The sequence below is a fragment of the Scleropages formosus genome, chromosome 8 (assembly GCF_900964775.1).
Source record: "Scleropages formosus chromosome 8, fSclFor1.1, whole genome shotgun sequence".
Classification (NCBI taxonomy): domain Eukaryota; kingdom Metazoa; phylum Chordata; class Actinopteri; order Osteoglossiformes; family Osteoglossidae; genus Scleropages; species Scleropages formosus.
In genome coordinates, this window is record NC_041813.1 from 27,325,183 (window position 1) to 27,348,611 (window position 23,429).

The following is a 23,429-nucleotide window of genomic DNA, read 5'->3' on the forward strand; positions in this document are numbered from 1 at the left end:
CATTTTAATGGGATTTGGTAATATTTTAGCATAAATGGGTGTCACATCTTTGGGACTCAGGAACACATAAAATTTGTGTTTACTGTTAATACTAAAGGCAGTAACATGGTGTTGTGCAGGGTTTCTCGTGAACACAGTACCTTCTTAGACAGTGAAGACTGTTTTTGTAACTCATTCCACAAGGTGGCGCTCTTAACATATGAGACCCAATCTCTTCAGTATTTGAGGTCTGTCTTCAGCCACCCAGCTGGTACAACAATGTCCAGATTGGTCATTTGGCCTCTCGCTTTTTTTTTTCTTTGAAAAAGTCTCTGTTGGGAGTCTGACCCCTCGTGAGCCCAGGTGGAGCTTGAGAAGGCAAGGTATTGATTGGTAGGGTGATGGGGAGGCGGAGTTGTGTGCCGTCAGAAACGGCCTCTGTGGTCCCAAACGATCCAGTTGAGCAGAGGGCCACAGGCTTTGTTCAATGGCTGGGTGGGCATTAAGGCCACATTTTATTGGCCTATCCAGGTAATTGATTTTTCATATGATGAAAGGACAGCAGGCTTGAAGCTGTAACTGATGTTTGAGGGTATGTTGGAGAAGTAGTAATAGAGCCATGCTTTTGATGGTACGGATAAGGAAGGAATCCCTAGTGTGGAGCTCCAGTAAAATGCAATCGTGCTCATTGCCAGGTTGATGTAAAGTCTGTATCCTGTGTTATGGGAACCCCTCCAAGGACCTGCATGCACTTATACTGATGCATCTTGTGTTAGTCCTTTGGTGGACTGATGGCATTGTTAGTCCTTATCTGACCAGTGGCCTGAGAAGCACGGGTGACCTTCACAAGCAGCCAAATAGGAAAATAGTCTTGCCAGACATGCTACTAGCCCCAGAGTGAAAGGAGTGAGTTAAGGCCAAGGTTGAGTTTGGTTACAGTGAGGAGGGCTGACAGAAGCTAAGGTCCTCTGTTGGATGTTTATGCATTGCTTTGCAAGTCTTGGGGAGTCTGACTAGGTTTGGTTGGTGTACTGGCGTCTCAGATGCAGCTGCTGGGAGGCTGAAGTTTTGTGCTTTTCTGCTCGGATGACTGTCGCTGCTCATTAAAGAGTAGTATGACAGTCTAAACTTGCACTGAATGTTTCCGTAAGTGACTTGACCAAATGTGCGTGAACGGTAATTTGTGCTTTTGCATTAATATGCAATTCAGCACCTTCCACCGACAACCCCATGTTGCCTCCCTTGCTTTCAGGTTCCTATTCCGTAAATGATCTCCTTAATGGGTTTGTTTAAATACCTGTCTGAAGGAGTTCTATGTCACATCTTATTATGCAGCTTGAGTGCATTGCTCAGGTGTTCACTATTTAGCATATTTGATTTCCTTGTAGTTTTCTGAAGGCTGAGAGATGTTTGAAATATGCATTGGTACCACTCAGAGTCCATGTTTGAGACCCCGTTTGCCACGGCCCTCCAGTGTGGGCTTGGCTGAGCTTGTGTGTTGCGGTGAAGCACCTGTTTCTCTGCGAGCGGATCCGGCCGGCAGCGTGCAGTCGAGCATGTTGCTCAGGGGTCCTGGCTAATTAGTCACAGCCGACTGAGGTGCTCTTTCCTGCCACCCGAGTATCGGTGAGGCGTCAGTCTTAAATATTCCATTGGTCTGAATGCCATTACATTATTTACTTGCTTAGACCTCATAATAAAAAATCAGGTTGTGTTTTTAAGTGATGCCATTCAGCACCTTGCTCAAGGTTACAGAAACTGTGCTAGTTTCCCAGCACCGCAATGAGTGGAACAGGTAACTTTTTCATCACGGGATTAGCTGCTTGACTGTTGTGGCTCACTCTGGTCTACCTGTCAGAAGTCAAGTGCCATTTCTTCTAGGTTCTCTCGGTTTGGAGATTTTTTTTTTTTTTTTTCCTCTCCCCGTCTTTTCTCTCTGGGAGGACAGCCAGACTAGAGGAAGTGAGATCATCAGCTACTTTGGCTTCTCCCCATTCCAATTTGTGACTGAAGGTGGTTAAATCTCTCCGTGGTTGCATCTGACTGCGTTGTTCTTGTCTGTTTTTTTCATCACGTGGAGCAGTTGGTGTGAATATGTTCTATATCTGCATCATTGTGTACCTGTATGGGGACCTGGCCATCTATGCTGCTGCTGTGCCCATCTCTCTCATGGAGGTGGCCTGGTGAGTTCCTGCCTGGCCTCACATCATAGTCTGTGCCAGATTTTCCAGTTTGTATATCGCTTTATCTCACTGAGGAACTCTCTTCAGTCCTGTTCCATATGCAGGCCAACCCCCCGGCCCCATTTGCTCTATTAACTGTCTGGTTGTTGTTGACTGGCTTCCAGACATTTCTTTATTACCCTGGATGAACCTGTCATTTTTGGATGTGAATAATGCATTTCCAGAAGTCCCAGCAGCACCGTGTGTGCACTAATCTTTCTGGTCCAGGTGTTGCGTCCTAAGAGTGAATTACTGCAGGATGCCCCTGCCTCATGGTAGCCATCCCATCACAGGATACTCTCTTGAACTAAAAAAAAAAAAAAACAGACATTTCAATAAGTACTATCCTTGCTAGTTAATGACATCCATAATGCTGAACTATATGAAATTAGAGGTTGCTACCTGACGAATTATAAATAACTGTTGTCTGTAGATATTCCTGAAGTAATGGAGAATGTAGTCATCCATGTGTAGATCTGCTGCTGTTATGACGACTATAAGAATTTGCACTGTGGGCAAGTTTTCCCTTGATGGTGGTACTGGTCTCTGATTAATGACCTCTGACCCCTTGTTCATCCCCAGTGGGAACCACTCGTGTAGCACGGGGAATGTGAAGTACAATGACACCGAGTCCTGCTGGGGACCTGTGCGCAGGAAGGATGCATACCGGGTGTTTCTGGTGAGTAACAGTCTTGGCGCATTTCACTCATGTGCCCCGGTCAGTCATCCAGGATTGCTGTAACTCCCACCACAGTCTGTGCTTCTCACCTTTCTCTGGCCTGATCTTCCTGCCTTTCTGTCTGTTTGCCCCTGAGACAAGGAGTGGCAGCAAGTCCACCCTGTTTGTGTTTTTTTTTTTTTTGCCTCGGGGGTAGCTTCTTCGCTCTTCTCCTTCTTCTGCTGTTTTTCAAATGAGAAGAAATGAAATGAAGTGGTTCAGCAGTAAATGCATTGTGGTGTTTTTATCTCGTCCTCTAAGCCTCTTAAGGCATGTTAACGAATTAAAATTATGTTTATTTATAATCTGCTTTACATTTGTTTACCCTGCAGATTTGTAATGTTTCCAGTTATTTAAATGTTTGGATGGAAAAGTTAACTTCAGTTATTGGCTTTTCCACTATAGGGCACATTCAGGTGTGAGCTGTTTTCCTTGCTCTTTGGCCTCTGCTGTTATGAGTTTTGACAGATATGAAAGATTAAAAGTATGTGACTGAGAATCAGCTTCTTGTTTGTTGAGGTAATTTTTTCTTTTATTAGTTTTGCCCATCCTCTCCGGCATGCTGAACTTTGACTACTTTATTTTCCCTCCTATTGGCCTCTTATTAAATGTAGCCTCCACTCGGACTCCGCTGAATAAATCATGACCTTCGCTGAAACACTGACATCTGCGTATGCTGGCAGCAATACGATGGGCCCAGTAATATGAGGGGTCAAAAGTGGTTAACGGGTTGTGACCAAGTGATTGCGGATTCTAATTGTGGTCTTCAGTCAAGTGCCCAAATAGAAGATGCATATATGGATAAATCTAAAGGATTTGCCCTCCAGAAGAGATGGCTTCTTTCCTGTTCCTCTGAGCATATCACTATGTCTCTCTGCAGTATTTTGGGGGTGGTAAAGGGAATGTACCGTATTTTTTTTTTTTTTTTTTTTTTTTTTTTTTTTTTTTTTTTTTTTTGTATTGTAGTCTTTCTTTGTTGGCTACTTTGTTTTTAGGATTATATGGTGGTGTATATTGTTTGTTTTTAGGTCTTAAACCTCCTCTGTGCTCGTGACGATGTCATATCTGCAAGTGCAATCTCGTGTGGCCAGCTGCTGGGGGAACAGCGATTGTACAATTGAAGACTAGGCAGTTTCCCCATCACTCATGCGCAGGCTGGGGTTTCCACCATGTCTTTTTGCACAGCACCCACAGCCCACTGTGTCCACTGGTTGCTTGGCTTTTATTCCCAGAACTGCCAAATAATGTCGAAGATCTGTCCAAACGTAAAGGGCTTATGTTTGTCTGAAGTTCCTTGGTGAGTCTATGTAACATGGTTATTCATAGTTTTCCCTTCACAACCTGGTCTTTCCCTTCACTGCTTCTGTTTGCTTTTTTGCTTGTTTTGTTGTTTGACTCATAATGGTGGCATGCAGATTGGGGTCCTGGACAGTGCATTATCTGGGCAGAACAGGAAGATGGCCTTCTGTTCAGCTTCTGACGCAGAGCTGTGCTGTGGGTCAGAACTTTACAGAAAGAAGATAAGTAGTGAACAAATAAAGGGATTTGGTTCCTGTCTTATCAGAATTTGAGTTATCTTCATGTTGTAAGCTGAAAACTGTCAGTTTGGCTTCCACGTGGGTGGGTATCTTAAGCGTATTAGGTAGTGTAGGTTTTTAAATACGTAACTGAACAATGTGGGTTTGGTGGTTTCTTGGTTGCAGCAGTAGTTTTTTTTTTTGGGGGTATCTGTCACTATGAGCTCAAAACATGAATTCGATTATGCATTTATAGACGGCAACTGGAATTTGCCTGTGTGCGAGAGAGAATCCACATGGTTATGTGAAAAAGAGGACATTTTTCTTGACCTTGAGGGGACTTCTTTTGAAGAAAATTAATTTAGCTGAGACTTTTTACAATGTGAGGTTTGTGCATTAAGCTACAAACAATTGAGCCATTTATACATCTGAGTAATTTTTACTGGAGCAATTTAGGGTAAGTAGCTTGCTCAGGGGTACTACAGCAAGAGCAGGATTCAAACCTGGCTCCTTAGAGTGGAAGGAGACGGTTCCTAGCCGCTAAGATACCTGTTGCCCCGATAGTCCTCAATCCTGGTAAAACCAGAAATGCAAACTTGGTTGGATGTCCCCACAAGAACCATTTGATAACTTCAGCTAAAGTAATACTTGTAAAAGCTTTGTAGCAGCTTCCACTTTTGAATCATTTATTGTTTTAATTGAGAGTCAGTGTGAAATCCCTACGATGAGAGGAACACAATTGAACGTGTGTGTCCCACGCGCTCCACAAGCTTCTCTGTGAGAAACATTTACCTTTCTCGGTCACCATCTGTGCTGGCCTTGTAACCGCACCTCTGACTCACACAAGAATGGTCACACACACTGTGTTGTTGTGCTTCAATGTTGATCATCAGTGAAGCAAAAAACAGGCAAGGGGGGTTAAAGAGGAAGGTGTAGAGTGTCCAACAGTGGGCACTGGTGGACAGTCCCATAGAAGAAAGGCGTACTGTCGCGTGCTGCTGCTGAGTGACACAGTGAGATTAATCCAGCCGGGAGGAAACTCTCGGGCTTTAGAGACTGAGATTAGAGGTGGCACCAGGGGGTGATGTGAGCAGCTGCAAGGGTTTTGGCCTCAGGACAATGGTTACAGTTGGGTGGGGGTGGGAGGGGTCCAGTCACGTCACCATTTGTCCTGGCAGGGATATGACCACAAGGATCTCCGTGGTTCTGCTCGCAGACCAGCGCACTGCAGCTGGTGCAGAAACACCAGCAGGAAACTGAACTTGAAGCAGAGAATACTAAAGTTTCAGCATTGGTAATTTCCCCTAATTCCTCTTCGCTTTGTTGTGTAGGTGTTCGAGCAACCTGTACGGGTACACTTTTATTTTCTGGTAAATAATAAATGTTCTGCATGCTAGTCTCCCCACAGGACCGTGTGTGTTTCTAGTGTTCTGTTGCAGGCTGAGTAGTAGCAGTCTGCCAGCTGTGCCACAGCATGGGCTCCATCCTGGTCTTTGCGGGGCTCCGTTAGTCTTCAGTTGTGAGATCCTGCTCCAGCAACTTAATGCAAGTTATAGGAGAAGCACATTTCGAATTTGGCATGTGGAGAGCAGTGCTGGGATTTGAGGGGGACCTCTGGTCAAAGTGTTGTTGTGGTGAGACTCTTCATTCTCAATTAGAATTATGATAGTTACTTTTTTATTATGTTCTAACATTGGCTGTATTTATGAATAGTTTTATCCCAGTTCATTTTCCGCCCTAGTTTTGTATTTTTTACCATTGAGAATTTGCCTGTACTGAGTTTTTGAAGGGCAGTTTCCCAGACCAGACAGCAGTGCTGTGACAGGGGCTTCTGAAAATGGCAGACAAACTGCTTTGTAGGGTGATACATTCATGGGCGTTAAATCACACCACCGGCTGTAATCTTATCCTTGGCAAGATGATAATCTGTCATCCACATGCATGATAGTGACACCTTTTTCCTTTTTCAGCCCTTTTTCCACCCTTCTCTCAGTCAAATAATGAGCAATGCAGTCCTGATAGAGTAATTTTTCTGTTGGTTTTTGCTGCTCAGAATTTGTCTGTTCTAAAGATGTCTTTGCCTCACTGGTCCCAGGCACATGATCTCTCTCACACACAGGAATTGATCTGTGTTTGTAACTGCCATACATAATCCTCCCTTCTCTGCTAGACTCAATTTAAACAGTTTCCCTATGGTAGAAACTGGTTATATGCAGTTAACTTGTCCCCGAGTGGGGAGTGCAGTGAATAATAATGAATAATAATGGCTTGTTATCTCAGTACAAAAGAGGAGGAGGGAGAGGAGGTGGTGTGGTGTCCCTCTGGCTGTGTAAACCATACTGCTAATGGCAGAGGAAGACAAGGTGCTGGATGATCAGAAACTGTCCTCCTTTTAAAGGGTAGTACAGCTGTAGATGAACCAGAAGTCCTCAATGAAGACCTCATACCCTTCAGTGCTTGATCATATAAAACCACTGATCAGTGTCAACCTCACATTTCCATTCAGGCTATGCTGCTCAGTCTTATAAAGGGACAGTAGGAAATGCGTTCATCTTGTCTGGACTCTGAAAGCATGTGTTTCCTCAGGTGGCACTCAAGTGTCATCTTTGAAAGTATTTACTTGCATTTTTGTTCTTTATCTAGCTGATTGTACTGTCAGAGGAGCCTTACAAGTTTCAGAGCCATTAATCCAATCCTTTTACACTGGTTAAAAGCCACCTGAGGCTTAAAAGTCAGGCAAATCCATCATACTTTGAAGCAGAGTAAAGTACTGTCAACTATTTTTATGAGCATAGAATTGAAAACTTGGTGCCAGTATGATTGTGAGGAAGCTGAAAAGGTAAACCACGTACATTAAGTGTCGGCTTTTAAATGGGTTCAGGCTACAAATGTTTTAGGAAAGGTGCTGCAACATTTACAAATAGATGTATACTTTATGGTCATTAAAGATAAATTGTCTATGAAAATTTACAGGTTGCTTGCTGGAAAGCATTCAGCTACTTTTAACTTGACAGGCTTACCCAACTTGTCCCCCCACCCCCGTGCTGTGGCAGTGATGCACATGGTTTTAGTCTCAGAAGTGATTTGATATGAGTATATGTATACGTATATATAATTTTTTTTTAATTGAATTATGATCAGCAGATGGCAGACCATTTTAACCAGGTTTTATGTGGTTAGTGATTCGCAGCACTTGATTACATTATAACATATCCCATGCTTTGTGACGAAGGCCATCTGACATTGATACGTCACATAGAGCCTCTCTGCGGAGCTTTACAGTTTGTGTTGTTTTCAAATATCAGGGAAGGGGAACTGCAACCCGATGAAGAGATCCTCATAGAATGAGCTGTCCAGTCACAACCAGATAAGACATCCCTAGAGAATGTTGGGTGATGAGTTACACATCTTTTGAGCTCGAAGGACATGTTGTTTGGTTCGTTTCCCAAGTGTGTCACGCTTCTTTGTCCTCCCCTGCATAGGAAGACAAACTGGCAATCCTTTACATGACCTTCACCGGAGTTAGTGATGCTAGTCCTGTTGGTCATGGTCTTCGTTTGTGTGCCGTCCCTGCATCAGCATCCAGTCTCACTTGCCTGTTATCACTCGCAGCGCTCTCTCACCTCAACCCCCCCCCACTCCCCCATAACAGCATCCACGGTTCCTCAGAGATATTCAGGATGAAAAGGAGGACTGTATTGAAAATGGAGCTCATGTAAGGGTCTCTCTCTGTAATTCCACTTTGTGTTATGGTGCATGACCTATACTACATAGAATGGAGGGTAAAAACCTGCATTTGGGACCGTGTAAACTTTAGAAAATTTGACTTCTTAACTTTTTGTTCTAGAGTGGCAGAGCAGATAGTGCTGGGGCCTCACAGTTTCTGTGTTCTGGGTTCAGACATGGTACAGAATTCATCTCAGTCTGTGTGGAGTTTGCATGTTCTCTCTGTGTTCACATAGGGTGCCTTCAAGTACTCAGGTTACCTTCCACAGTCCAAAGACATATGTTCCAGGTGAGCTGTTGACTCAATTGCCGAGAGTGTGAGTGAATGTGTGTGATTTCCCTGTGATGGACTAGTGTTTGATCCTGAGTGTACCTTACCTCATGCCCTATGCTTCCAGGATAAACTCCTGAGCACTGCTATATTAGTCAAGCAGTTATTGGTGATGGATGGATTGGCAAATAGTTAGATAAGTGATCAGATGGTTAAAGAAAAGACATCTGCCAACATCTTGATTAAGTAGACCTCACGGGGTGTGATTGTTTGAAAGGCTTAAAAAGTGCTACTTTAGTATGAACCTCCTAGAGAAGAAAAAAAAAAATCCTAATTTCCGAAATTCCCCCAATGCTGTCGCTTTGTCTTCCCGCCTCCGGTTCCCAGCATATCCTCTTCACACGAACATCTTTAATTACACAGACAACCACCCCACCTCCCTTGGGCTCCTGGTCATAATTAACAGAAGATTGTTCCACTAAATCTGCCTGTCGTCCACAGGGCTTCGACCAGAGCTGTTGATTACAGTCCTGCAGAAGGTCTTCATTGTGCAGTCTCTAACACCTGGTGGGGGTGGGGTACACACACATTCTTTCATAATTTTGTTTTTGAGTATTGAAAAGATGCCCACATAGTTTTAATGACTTTTTTAAAGGCAGGCTTTATATGATTTTAACTCATTTTAAATGAGACTTGTTACTGTGGGGTGTGATGAAGGTGGACTCATCCAGTTGCGTCATGGATCATCACATTCGTGCAGTTCCATTAAACTAATAGTGTTGTTATTGCCTTGGGGAAGGATCCTTGGCACAGATTTCACACACGCTTTTATATTAAGGAAAATATTGTGCCCATTATGTTTCAGAATGGCTGTTATGATAGAGGCTCATTTTGGAAGCTGGAGACGTGAGCTTCTAGCAGTACTGGTCCGTATGCAACAGTGTGTACCACGTGTTCCGATAACTGCGTATCCTGCATGTATTGACCTCTGAGTTCACCTTGTGATATTGATGGGTTGAAGCGGGAGATGGATGTGGTGTTCAGTAGGTCCACTTAAGAACCCATTGCTTCTTTGCTTTCAAAGTTAATTGCATTTCATTAGTGAAGTGAGGATAGGATTCTAGATCATGATAGTCCTGAGGAAGAGTAAGGTAAAACTGAAGGAGAAGGGGGAGGAAAAATGAGACAAATAAAACAGTTTGTGCTTTTGAACCGGTCGATTCTCTTGGACTCTTTACCGCAGCAGTCGTCCATCTTGTTAAATCCAGCCTGTTGGTTTGTGCAGAAGTCGGTAAAGCACCGAAATCCCACTAAGGATGACAGATAGCAGGAACGAGGAAGAGCACAGCTGTGGCGCCGAGGTCCCTGTGCTCACGTCGGCAGACTGTTCGTCTCGGTGGATTACTGAGCCGATACAAAGGGCCATTTGAAACCTGCATGCTCCCAGTGGTCCGTGGGGCCTTAATGGGCATAGCGCTTACTGCCTTCACTTTTTTCCACTGCATGAAGCAGATTCAAAATTGACAAATGTTCGTGTGCCCTTATCTGCAGACAGAGTAGAATGGAGTTCTTGCGTCTTATTGTTGTTCTTTATTTTTCTTCTTTTTTTTTTTCTGATTTTGTATGAAATGTTTTAGGAGTTGAAGATTAACTCTGGTAACAAGAGGCCTGGGATCTTGAGGTTGAGGGATTGGCTTTGTAATCCCCCTTGTGGGTGGGAGGGATTACGGCCGTCCGTTCTGTCGGACTGCACAAGGTGACCACCGAATTTACCCCGTGTAGCCCTGGCCTATTTCTCATTCTCTGTTGTTTTCAGTGCTTTCGACACAGTTTCCAGATTTGCTTTCAGGCAGAAGTTGGCAGCAGGAGTTAAGAGCTGTTTGGAACTGACATGTCCAGTATGCCAGATGTTTATTATTGTGAGGAGTGGGTGGACAACTGCCTAAAATGCAGAGGAAATTGGTAAACAAGCAGGTTCCAGACTTTTGAGGTCAGCTGGACTGTAAACGGTGTCCTTTTTCTGCAGGACTCCTTCCTCAGTACTTTTCTCCCCTTTCTGTTCACACTTTTCATTCATCGCTTGGACTTTATAAGGAGTTTCCTTTAATACCCTTATTTTGTCTTACCAGGCATTTCTTTGCGTTTACAATGACCAAATTTGAGTTGTCTCCTGACAGCTGCTCGGTGCAAGACATTTACAGACGTTTAACGGACGCTTTCCTCCAAATTATTAACTATAATTTAGCTGACCATTTTATCCATGGTGAAAAACAATACACTGAAGTTCTTCATTGTATTGTATCAGTCATTCGCCCATGTATGCAGCACAGTAAAGTACCGTACACACACATTTGGCAGCGCAGGTATACAAACACTACCAATAATTTACTCGCCAATCCACCAGGAATATGTGTCTTGAGGAGCAATGATTGCAGGTATCTATATCAAGGACTTTCTGCTTCTTAAGATAAAACATAGCCATTTTTTCCAAACATTTGGAATATTAAGATACCTGAAGATCCCTCAAGCGCGACTGATTTGTGCAATTTGAAAAATTTATGTTCTTCAAGCTTTTATCGCTCTGCTGTAGATGAATCTGTTGTTACAGTAAGCAACAGATTGATCTATGTAAGCACTTTTCCGATGAGAAAAGGAGAAACGCGGACTGATATGTCAGCGCTGCGCAGCAAAAATGAACGGTGATCTTGAGAGGCCACTGTCTGTGTGGAATTAAATGAATACATGCATTACAAAAGCCAAAGGAGTAACGGTCCTATCCTCCCCCCGCCCCACCTCTAGCTGTGAAGGATCTGATTTGCGCTGGTGAGTGCTCGAAGCCTGATTGATGGTTGTGCCGCTGTGTGTGGTGTGCTAGTGGGGGCGGCTGCTAACCAGACAGACTTGGAGAAGGGGAGGGGGAGGCGGGTCATAAATCGTGCACTGTGGTGTCTGCTGAAAACAGGCTGGCTGGTGTCCTGCTGCACAGTAGGTTTGATTAAAGCTTTGTGCTGGTAGTGTGCAGGGCAGCGAGTATCCAGGAAGTAATGCGCTCAGGGTCACGCTATTTTTGAGCTGAAGTTACCTGTTCAAAAGCAACTTGTACATTGTTGGATTAAGGTGGAAAATGACAATGTCTCTGTTCATTGAGTGAATCCGTTCAGGCTCAGCACTTGGCTCGGGGACAGTGCTTCTGCTGTTGGGCCCTGAAGGTTGCTTCATTGTGGAAGTAATTGCTGAATGATCAGCTGCATGGGTACGTACTAACAGTACAAGATGGGTGCCTGTGGGTTAAAGCAGCTGACCATCACTCCACTCATCCAGGATGGGGGAGCTGGACCGTGGCAGTGGGCTGTCTTGGTGCCCTCCGTGTGTCCCCTTGCCTCTCCAAGCATGAGGGCAGTCTGACGCAGCCTGGCAGAGCTGCTCTGTTTCATCTGTAGGGGGAGGTGGGTAGAAAGCACACCACAGCTGCAGTGTCCTAGGACGGGAAGAGGTGTACCATCAAAGGTTGCTGAGTGTGTAATACTTTCATTTAGAAGATTTTGTTGTGCGTCAGCCCCTTGCTGGCAGATCGTGGAGATGTGCTCCAGGAGCATGATGATTCTTAGTTAGACAAGGTGTCACGTGGCCCTTCATCTGCAGTACAGCTTGCTGGCCGCAGTTCTGAGCGCAGGGCTTTGGCTTGACCCTGCCGCCAGCTCAAAAGGGTAAAAGTTGACCTGTGAGTTGGATCTGGACCCATCCTGACAAGAGCACTGAGTGTGTGAACATCTACACAGACCAGGGACCCGTTTTTCTTGCAATAGAAATCTTTGTTCCACTTGCTATGTTAAGAGGTTTTTTGGGTTGGACTGGTGCTGGACCTGGGTTTGCATGAGTTCTGCAGAAGCTGCAGAGGGCCGCTTGACCTTTCATCTATAACCGTATCAAGGTGAGGCTGGAGCGGTGCTGGTGTTTGGTGCATTTTAGCTCCCCCCAACATACAAAAACACCAAGAATTCATCAACTTTTCATACATTTTCCTCCAGAAGAATCTTGAGTCTCACCTACCAGAAATTCTTCTTGAGCAGCAAGGTGGAGAAACAACCTCTTTCACACTATACATACTTAACTGTGCCCCCAAAATTCCCCAGGTACTGATGAGCTACTTGGTTCAAAACAGATTGAATGTGGCTTAATTCCTGTGCATGCCAATTCAAGAAATTAGTGAGAGATGATTTCTGACAGTGATTGAAAAGTAGGTAGGTGCTGCCCCATGAAAAGGAGCAGGTTATGGAAGGTCCTAGGACTTTTTTTTTCTGTGCTACAGGTTGTGCTGTGAAGTCAAAAGCAGCTGTGTGTTTGCTAATGTGCTTTTAACTGTCCTGCTCTTGTCCACTGCAGAGCATCTTCACCTTCCTCCTAGGCCCCTTCACGTTCTTCAATGCTCAGAAGACTAAGTACCTACAGATCCTCACCTCCCTCATGCGCTGGATAGGTAAGAGCTCCTTGTAGTCTTTCTTGCCTCAACTGCTGAGGGCTGGCTGTTGAATTGTGTGTTCATCATCTTTGCACTTGTGCTTTGTGACACTGGTTTTCACCACCGTCTCATCTGTCATTCTGACAGCCAGGCCCAACCATGACTAGACTGACAGTCAGGTATTTTCCCAGTGAAATTTTCTTCTCTACCCTGTTGTCATTTATAAAGGTTTGTCTTTCTTTGTCCTGTCCTTGTGGGTTGATTTGGAGGTGCAGTATGTCTTCTGCGTGGCCTGCACCACCACTGGATCCCTTTCCAGTTGACTGCTGCACAGAAACTTACTTGGTCTGTCTGAGGATCAGAGCACTCATTCCACAACTGATTGGGTGCTGAATGGTGGTGCCACGATTCACCTCAGGGCTGCTGATGTTCGTTCATTTGTTCAGTGTAGCGTCCTACTCCCTTTAATGGAGGAAGTACGCCCCCCCGGAATGCTGCCATGGGTGCTATTGCTTGCTTTCATCTTGGCCCTTTTTTTTTTTTGGCTGGAGAGAGTAAGTATTCATTTCTGCTGGATGCGCTCATGGCTGCAACGAGGAAGAAGATGTTGTGCTTCTGACAGTTTCCCATAGGTAGAATTTTTTTTTTTTTTGAAGATTTTCGCCCAAAATATGTAGAATTGAAAAAGAGTTTTGTTTGACAGCTTTGGGACATTGTAATTTTATAAATACATTATCTCTACATTCTCTTTGTTCTGGTGTCTTGGGGCTCTTCCTGCTAATTTTTTTTCTCCCCCCACTTCTTGTCACATGAGCATGTGTAAGTATGAAGCAGAATCCAAATGTCTGCAGACAGTCTCACTTTTCCAGGTTCCCTCCCTTTTGCGTCAGTTTCTTTGAACAGCTGGACACTAGTGCTGTATTAATGAATAGGAAAGAATATTAGTAAATGGCTAGTACATATTTTTCTCAGTGTGTTCTGGGTACTGCAAGTCTGATTGCTCTAAATCAAATGTATAGCAGGAGGATACAACTGATCTCATTCTGTATTGGTGAAGCAGGATTTGTTTAGAGATTTTCGGCTGTCTGGTACGGTTAGGCACCTATGTGTTTGACACACTGACTGTACTGCTCTTATTTGGAAGCAAGATTAACAGAAATCATGAGAGAAAAATCATATCCTGCCAAACATGAAAAGCTTTATGTACAAGGTATCCTGTTATCATTTACTGCGCCTTAATCACCATCCAGCCATTTACTAATTAGCATAGAAAGCAATGTCTTATTAATATTGATGAAATGCAAAACAGGATAGATCAAACGCTTCAGTGTTTAGGGACCAAACTGAGTAAAAAGTCTGTCTCCTTCCCAATCCCTGTGTTGAATGCTTCCTTCTAATGCATATTAGGTAAACTTTGTCCTAGTATTGCTTTAACTGTGAAGTTATGGATTTTTTTTTTTCTCTCCACGGAAACAGCAACACTAAATCTCCTTATTCTGCGGCTGTACTTTTCTAATAAAATTACTTTATTAAATTTATGGTTATTTATTTAGCTGAAGAGTGGTCATTTTTGAGCCAGATTTCTGGAAACTGAATTCACGAAATACATTGTGCCTGTTTGGGTTCCGCTTCTGTCGCTGTAATTTTGATGTGTTATGACGTGCATTTTTGCATGCCATCAGCGTGTGTTCCGCCTTATCTGTGTTTATGTGCCCTTTGTCATTTCACGCCTGGGCAATCGGGCTAATTGATGTTACGTTAAACCATCTTTGGTTGACGTGTCGGGAGTTTACCTACTCCTCCAGGTGAACCCGTGAGTCTGATTAGTGGCCCGACGCTGTGCTGTGCTGTCAGATAGTCACGCTGCAGACCGGTAGACGTAAGAGCTGGTTGGTCCGTAGGCCATGCCTTATATCGCTTCCAGTGAAATTCTGTTCTGACACTGGCAAAGATAACGGAAGCTGACTTCTAATGTTGTAGCTGAAACAAGGTCTTACTGCTTTAACTGAACCGAGCTCTTTGAAGAAATTCTGTCCTTCACTATACCTTGTGATTGTGTGTATGGTTCTGTGTCTAGGATGGGGTCCTGAAACCATCCTACATGTTACACTGTGAAGTACAGGAAACATTGAGATCCTTCCATTATAGGGAACCCATTAGGTGTTTACAGTGTGGCTGATTTTTGGTTTCTTAGAAAGGCTTTGAAGGTCAGGCTTAGAGGATGGTAACTCTAAGGGTAGCATGCTACTTTGCTTACTCTGATGTTCCTCTTGGTTTGTCCAACAGTGGCCCACATGCCTCTAGATGCATTTCAGTGCAAATTCCATCCTTTGTCTCATTGTGTCTGAAATAAATTGTACGGTTGCAGGAAGAGGAGAAGCAGTCCTGAGGTACACCATCTGTCCTGCTGTTGAGCCTGAAAAACCTTAGTGTAGCGAGCAGTTAAATTAGTTTACTTAGGGCTGATGTCAGAACCTTAGCATGGGTGGTGGAACAAAGGGGCCGCATACTTTGGTTTTCAGTGTTAGGGTGGAAAGTGGTCTCTTGTCCACAGAAGCTGGGGAGAGGACTGGACCACTAATAGGACCTCTTTGTTCTTAAGTTTCAGCGTGTTTGAGGGTAGTATCAGTCTTCACACCATTACTGGCAGAGACTCTGCAAGGGGATTAATAGAATGTGGTAGAAGGAAAAAAGACACTAGAGGCCTTTCTTTTGTTTCGTGCTCCCTTCAAGACACAAGAAGGTGGTGAATCAATGTGCAGATTACCTTGTGGTACAAAATGGATTTCTGCCTGAGATAAAAAGCCCCCCCTCCGCCTTCCCCCGAAAGGTAAAATACCTATATGCTTATACCCAGTCTGGTTTCAAAGAAGTAAATCATACTGTATAGTCTTGCTGTTTGCCATCTTTGTAGAAACCAGGCCGGAACGTATTCTAAAACCTGAATTCAAGATTTATAGTGATATATTAATGTGATCTGTTCATCCTTTGCCTACATTTACACTTCGTGAATTTAATGGTAAAGAAATTAAACAGTTTGCACCGTGACTTTGCCTCCTGAGGTCTTCAGCTATCTTCCCGCTATATAGTTTCTTAACTAAAATACTAAAAGGCTGTCTGCTCTTAGCATGAGATAAATTGTCTTTCTACAGTGGACCTTCAAAATCATTTGAATACAGCCAAGTATAGCTGTGATTAATATGTGATTTATAGTATATACCATTGCCTTCTTTCCTGCCTTGATTTTATTCTCTTAATTAGGCAGACAGAATGGGTTTTATTGGTCCTGCCGTGTAGCAAAGTCCCAGGGCAAAATCCTTAATGGGGGTAGATTAAGCTATGCTCATGAAGACCTGCTTCCTTTGAGCGTTCCAGGTGGGTGTGGCTTCAAAGGACAGTGCTAATGAAGGAGGCCCCCGCCCCCCCAAGTGCTCTGGCGCATGTGGATTAATGGCTTGTCCAATAGCCTCCGGCTGAGGCTGGAATACGTATGCTAAAGTAATCCATTTTACTCTGACAGTGGCGAGCACTTTCTGCCTGGCTTCTAGCTTCTGCTGTTTCAGGGCCAGTGGCAACAGTCCTGAAAGCTTTAGCTGAGTGATGAGGACCGGGTGGCTGCATGAGTGAACCTCTGCATTTACAAAAAAGGAACATCATTGCAAAGACATCTGTAAAATTTTAGTTTATTTTTGCTGTTTGCTTAAAGCTCTTCTATTTGTTGATCTCCCGTTATCCGGTCCGGAGTTGTTAATATCACTTGTTAATTGGTCCCGATTTTCATGTATTGGGTCTGTGACGTTTGCTCGGGCACAATAAACTGAGACTGGATTTGAAAGCTGTGTCAAGCTGCTGTTTGAGAGAGGCTTACACCCACTGCATTGTGGGAACCACCTACCTGCTTCTGCATTCTGGCACTCTGGTCTTGCTTGTATGCTTAACATATTTGTGTTTGGGTTCTATATGTGACCCTTTCCACAGCTAGCTTGCTGTTACCCTCTAGACCTAGTAAACTTTAAAAATAGCAGCTGCGATTACCCAGCTGTATAAATGGGTAAATAGTTGTGGGTAGCTTAACGCAAATTGCTCTGGGGAAAAAAGCGTCATATAAATGTACCACGGGATATTTTCTTTTTTTTTTTTTTTTTTGAGGTGCCTGGCAGTAATACTACTTAGGATCTTGAATTATTCTTTGTTTGACACTGTAAGAAGTACCCTGCTGTAAGCAGCAGCAGATCAGTTTGTGAATAAAAACAATTGATAGCTCAAAAATCAAATATTCCAGAGGTAATCATTGGCCAGGAGTGCAGTGATGTAGAAATGTTGTGAAAAGGAGCAGTGACATGGTACAGCAGAGGCTATATGGTCACTGTGTTTTCAGAACAGGTGGGTCTTCAAAAGGCATCTGAAGATGAGGAGACTGACAGCCTTGTTCAGCCAATACTTTGCTCTTGTACAGTAGGTTGTAACGTTGTTATGTTATGTCTCATGTCTTTCAGCTTTCACCATGATGATCGTACTGGCCCTTATTCGCATTGGAAAAGGCCGCGGAGAGGGTCACCCGCCTGTGGCGCAAATCTCGGGCGTGCCCAACCTGTTTGGCGTGTGCGTGTACTCCTTCATGTGCCAGCACTCGCTACCCTCCCTGGTGACCCCTGTCTCAGACAAGCGGCGCCTGGGGACCCTGCTGCTGGCGGACTACGTGCTCATCCTGGCATTCTACGGCCTGCTGTCCTTCACCGCTATCTTCTGCTTCGACGGCTCTCTGCTGCGGGACATGTACACGCTCAGCTTTACGGATGACTGCGAGGTGCTTAGCGTGGTACCGCTGCGCTACTTCCTGGGCCTCTTCCCCGTCTTCACAATCAGCACAAACTTCCCCATCATAGCTGTCACACTGCGCAACAACTGGAAGACGCTGTTCCACCGCGAGGGGGGCACCTACCCCTGGGTGGTGGATCGTGTGGTGTTCCCTCTCATCACCCTGGTGCCCCCTGTTGTTGTGGCCTTTTGCACCCATGACTTGGAGACTCTGGTGGGCATCACGGGCGCCTACGCTGGCACAGGAATCCAGTACATCATTCCTGCCTGCCTAGTGTTTTTTAGCCGACGTCACTTGAAGCCTGTGTTTGGCTGTGATGTGGTCAACAAGCATCGGTCACCGTTCCGCCACACTTTCTGGGTGTGCTTCATCCTGCTGTGGTCTGTTTTTTGCCTCATGTTTGTAACGGCCAACATCGTTCTGACAGAAACCAAAAGCTGAAGGAGGGAACGTGCTTGGGTTCCGCTTTCTTGTTCCTAAAATATGTGCAATTCCAAACAGATGGCCTTAAAGAACTCAGAGAACAAGTCAGGTGGTGTGACTGACTTTTATATAACCATGTAAATTGATTACAGCATGAACAGAAACAATTTAAATTATTGAGGCATACCAAAATTTCTTCAGTGTCTCTCTGGAGAGGTGGATGATGATAGCGATGGACTTGCAACCAAACAAACCATTTTGTTTTTTGTATGTTCTGTCTCTGAACTACACGTTACATTCCTCTCCGTTGACCTGACATCTTTTTTTAAATTTGATCTCCCTGTTTACACCAGTTATGCACCATGTTCTTAGATTCGCTGCACATTTAATCTTAGTTTTGAGACCACTGAAGAGATGTTTTCTTATTCAGATGTTCTCTGAGTAATGAGCTCGAATTAGATGTGGGGAAGCTGGAAACATCAACCTTTGGGCAGCTTCTGTGGAAGCCCTCTTGATTCTTGTGCTGAATCAAGCAATGGAACAGCACAATCTGCGGACGTAAAATCGGTGTCGGGGCAAGCTGGCGTGGTGCTGCAGGTTTTCTGTGTTTTATTATGGGTGCTGTCAGTCCCACTTATACTCAAGAAGTTGAATAAGCCCATACTAGTGTGAGCCAGGGAGGCACTGGTGCCGTGTGAAATTACTCAGGTCAAGGGGAAGCTGAGTAGTTTTCAAATGTCCAGTGAGGGCACGGTGTCCTTAGCGTATCATCGTGTGCTCACATTCATGTTGCTCATCTCTCCACTATCCCCTGGGATGATTCCTTACTACCAAAACATGTCATATGTGTGCACTTGTGTCTGCAGTTTGTTGTTTATTCCATCTTCATTTAGGGATGAAGTGATGACTACGAGTCATTTTTATTTAAATGTTTTGTGTTTTTAACTCCTGCAGGGATGGAGGAATTCTTGTTGCTGTTAAGATTATCAGTTACTTAGGAGTTTGGGGATGAATCATTAATACAGCATTGGAAAAAAACTAGTTATTTAGATGTGGGATTGTTTTGTTTACTTGTAAGCACACCTTTGTTCCCTTAGCACTAGAAGTTTCTTCATTTTATCATGGTATGCATGTCAAGTCTTGTGGCTCATTACTGAGTGGGCCACTAAGTTACAAGAAGGGAATATTGTCGACCAGTGCAGTTATGGCATGAAACATTGCACTTGTGCTGAGTTTGCCCTTCTTTTGCCTTTTGGTTGTTTATTTTTCCTTGGTTGTTTTTAAGGCAGTAGCTGAGAACGTGCGTTCCTTTTTGTTTGTAAGTAAATGGGGACATTTGTTGGAGAAGTTTCCGTTCAGGGAGAGACTGCGCAGTCAGCACTGTCTCAGCAGGCAGCCCTGGGCCTCATCGACTCACTGGGTGAACCTTACTGTTCAACGCGTGTCATCTTCCACCTGAACTCTTGTAAGGGTTAGTGGTTGTGAGCCTCCTCCTGTCTGTCTCCGTGTGTCTGCAGACACCCCCGCCACATTGTCGGTGTGCAAAAGAGTATATTTTGTCCTGAGAAGGGCACAGGGTGCAGCTGCATGGTACGGATGATGCGTGAGGATCTCTGGTCTCTTGGTGAACCTGTGATCTTCACTGTTGTTTGAGCTTGGAGTTGCACGGTGCCTTTTTTGTCCAATATTTTTTCAGGAGCACATCAACTGTAACCACAGTGTGTCAGCAAGAAGAGGAGAGAAATGGAAGTTATCCTTTCTGGATTAATATTGGAAGCGTGCCTTTTTTCCTTGATATTTTTCCTGTCGTTTTTACTGCGGATGTGATTTTTTTTTTTTCTCTCTTTTCCTTCCTTCTTGAACATTTTTGTTTTGTTTGCCTTGTCAGATAAGATCTGCATGTAAACAACTTCATTTAAATGACAATCAGTATCTCCTTGAAGTAAAATTGAGATTCTGTGAGTGCAAGGTTGCTCTTGCTCCGACTTTGCAGTGTTTGAGTGCTCTACTTATTTTACGTAAATGTAAATGGCTTTGAATCTGTGCTTTTAGTAATGTGTCAATCTTTAAAATTATTGATAAGCTGACACTACGCATAATGAAAGTGGAGTTGCCTTTTTGTAAGAAAAAATCTCCACGATTTAATATATTTTTATGGTTTAGGTCAAAAGGCTTTAGGTTACTTTTTACCTTAACTGCTGCTTTTCACCATCTTTTTTTTGTCTGGATCTACAAATGAAAGTGATTCATGTGATTGTTTCCCTTTGTCACAGCTTATGTTTAAAACTACAACTGAGAACTTGATAGGAGTTCCTATTATGTCCCCCCAGAACTTCCCAATTCAAGGCCTTTATATGCGATATGTGATTTCTGGACATATCTTATAGGGCAAGTGTGTATTGGGTGAGGCACTAGACAGCCCAAAAGGAATGGAAGGTTTGCCTTTACACTGGAGCAATGTACAGGTTCATGGAACTAAATATTTATTTCTTGCTGATCTGATTTGTCCTTGGTATGCAGTGCTAAAAATTCTCTCCTGAAGTTTGTTTCTCCCTTAGAAACAGATTTACCATCATAATAAACCCCTGTGCTGACTCTAACTTCAGTCTGCCCAACTCTCAATCTAATGTTCTCTTAGCCTTTTAATGTGTGTACGTGTTGAACTGTATAATTGGAAATTAAAACTCTACAAAGGATAACTTCATCAAAGCTCATTTAATTTCCACATGATTTATTTAATGTTCTGACAAAGAGACCAATAGATGCTATGTGTTTGCGGTAAACTTCATAAGGAAGACCTGCGACCTGGGGCCATTCTCTATTTGCACGGTGCACATTTGTCTTTGTGTGGAGCCAATGCATTGATTCTTAGCACAGTGGTTCTCCATGTTGTGTTTTATAAAGCTGTTCTTGTATTTTGCCTTAATTGAACAGATGTTTCAATGAATGGCATGATTCGAAAGATGAATAAAACAAAAAAGTTAACATACCATATAAAAATGTATTACAATTTCTGTTTGTTCCGAATACCCTAAGCGTGAAATTAATGTCTTTATTTTTTTTTCTTGTAAAGTCTGTTGCATTCCTTATGTAAATTAGTTGGTGGCCACAGTGAATTCAACCCATCCTGGGCTTTGATCAGTTAAATGCAGTCCAATCAGTTGTCCAGGATCAATACAGATTAATTCAGTAAAAGCTGACAAATGAAAGAGAGGGAAAACACTGACATCAAATCAAAGCATTTGCAGCAACTCCGGTATCATCTGGTAGGTGACCCTGTCGCAGCAAATCCTCTGAACAGACCGAAATTTTGGCAAAGTCGCCTTGATTCATCAGCAAGCTTGCAGGCAGCTGTGCTACCAATGTGCAATGGTAGCTGGTGCACACCATCAGTGCCTGTTGCTTGTCTTTAAGATCCACAGTACTTCTTAAAGTGGTGTGTTGTCATTGTCTGTGTCAAGTACTTGTGTCGCTGTTGTGGACCTGGGGGCAGAAGCTCAGATGTTCATTCTAATCGTTTCAACAGACACTCTGCCGTCACTATTAATTTACATGTGTAAAGAGGGGTCGTTTCTGCACGACGCTGTTTGTGTGATCGTCTCGGCTTCACCACCAGCAGGGTAAAGGCCCCCTGTGAGCACTGTGCCTCGTTCACAGACTGCACGCTTTGTAAATCGAAGGTTTCTAATTATTAATTTTGACTTTGCTGCACTGAGGCTTGTGGCTCTTTTTTTTTTTTTTTTTTTGTAGATGGTTTATTAAAGTTTTAAGAATACCCCATATTTTCATTTTTATCTGTGCTCTTGCTGTGAAGCTTTCATCTTGTCAACAAAAAGGCAGAAAAATATTTCCGGGGAAAGAACGTGTACTTCCTTTTTGTCATAGAGCTTGAAGAAAAGGAAATGTAGCTTATGGGCTTCTGGCAGAGCACTTAAGAGTTTCATAATTAGTATTTTCACTGAAATTGATTCATATTTCCTTTCACCAGGTACCTCTTTCTTTCCACAATGAGAAATGGCACTGAAGACCAGACAAGGACTGTGAATGAACTTAATCTATTCATCTTCAGTTCTAAGTTGCACTTTTGCACTTGACTTTGAATTTTGGGGCTCTAGTCAGTGTACTGGGACCCAGGAAAAAAAAAAAGTGTGGGTTGATGATGTTTTGAGGGTGTTTAACAAAGCTCTACACTAACTAGAAGAGATGAGTTCCCAACTCCAAACATGCAGGAACTGGGAAGATGCAGCTTCCTGCTTTGTCTGGCTACGTTGAGTTGCGATTAACGTATTTCGTATGTTTTGTGTAACCGCGATCTGTAAATAATGTGTATGCCAGGAATATTTTATGTAAATCTGGATTTACGTGAGTAGAGGGGTGTCAGTTCTAAGTTTGTGCCATCCTTTTCATGAGGATATTAATCAATTTACCTTTCTCTTGTTGCACGACTGATGCCTTCGCAAGATGCCATGAATTCTTAGTCATGTATTTGCTATTGCATGGACACTCCAGTCCTGGTTATGGAAAAAGTAAAGTGAAAGTGTTTTAGGGTTTTGTCTTTTAAAAAGTCTTCCCTAGGAAGAGGAAGGGACAGCAAGCTTTGAATGCTAAGGCTAAGTCTCAGAAGGTTGCATTCTGTGACCTGCCTGTCAATAATATATATATTATTGTGGAATCTGTTAGTCACCTGATAGTTTACAATACAGCAAAGACTGGTAGGTGTGTTGCATGCTTTTTTTGATAACTGTGTATGCAAATGGATTTTAATCATTCATGCACCCCCCCTTCTATTCTAGCCTGTTGGCACCGAGACAGAAGTTTTGGATTGCACACACGAAATAGCTCCTCCAGGGTACAGCGCAATGACGCTCTGTGTCCAGAGTGAGCGAGCGGCCTCATTCCAATTATAACTTGCAGCTCAATAAAACGAACAGAGATTTAACTCTACAGCCACTCAGGTAAGCCCGCCTGCCATTATCATGCTGGTGATAATGCTGAGTTCTGAACTTGGAGAAAGAAGTTATTGAAGAGATGTTACAAATGGGAACAGACGTGAAAGCAAAAAATTCTGCGCCTCATAATAGAGCTTTGTATCACTCTAATGGTATGTATACAGTTGCTCATCAACTTACGAACACAACTGGGACTGGAAGTCTGTTTCTAACTCATTTCATCTCTAAATCCAATAACACATTTAGCACTAAATCACGATCAATAAGAGAGAGTACAGATGTCCCTCCGTTTATTCACAGGCTTGGTTCTGTAAAAATCTAAATCTAGACAAAACTGTAAAAATAG

The 23,429-nt window shown here is 43.4% G+C and overlaps 1 protein-coding gene across 1 annotated transcript in view; it reads left to right on the forward strand.

Annotated features, from left to right (window-relative positions):
• Window positions 1–21,120, forward strand: part of tmem104 (transmembrane protein 104) — a 29,124-nt gene extending 8,004 nt beyond the window's left edge. The window contains exons 7-10 of the mRNA XM_018757108.2: window positions 2,063–2,162; window positions 2,784–2,880; window positions 12,817–12,910; window positions 17,389–21,120. Coding sequence (XP_018612624.1) covers window positions 2,063–2,162; window positions 2,784–2,880; window positions 12,817–12,910; window positions 17,389–18,152 — 1,055 coding nt within the window. The 3' untranslated portion in view covers window positions 18,153–21,120. The remainder of the gene's footprint in view (window positions 1–2,062; window positions 2,163–2,783; window positions 2,881–12,816; window positions 12,911–17,388) is intronic.
• The last annotated feature ends 2,309 nt before the right edge of the window (window positions 21,121–23,429 follow it).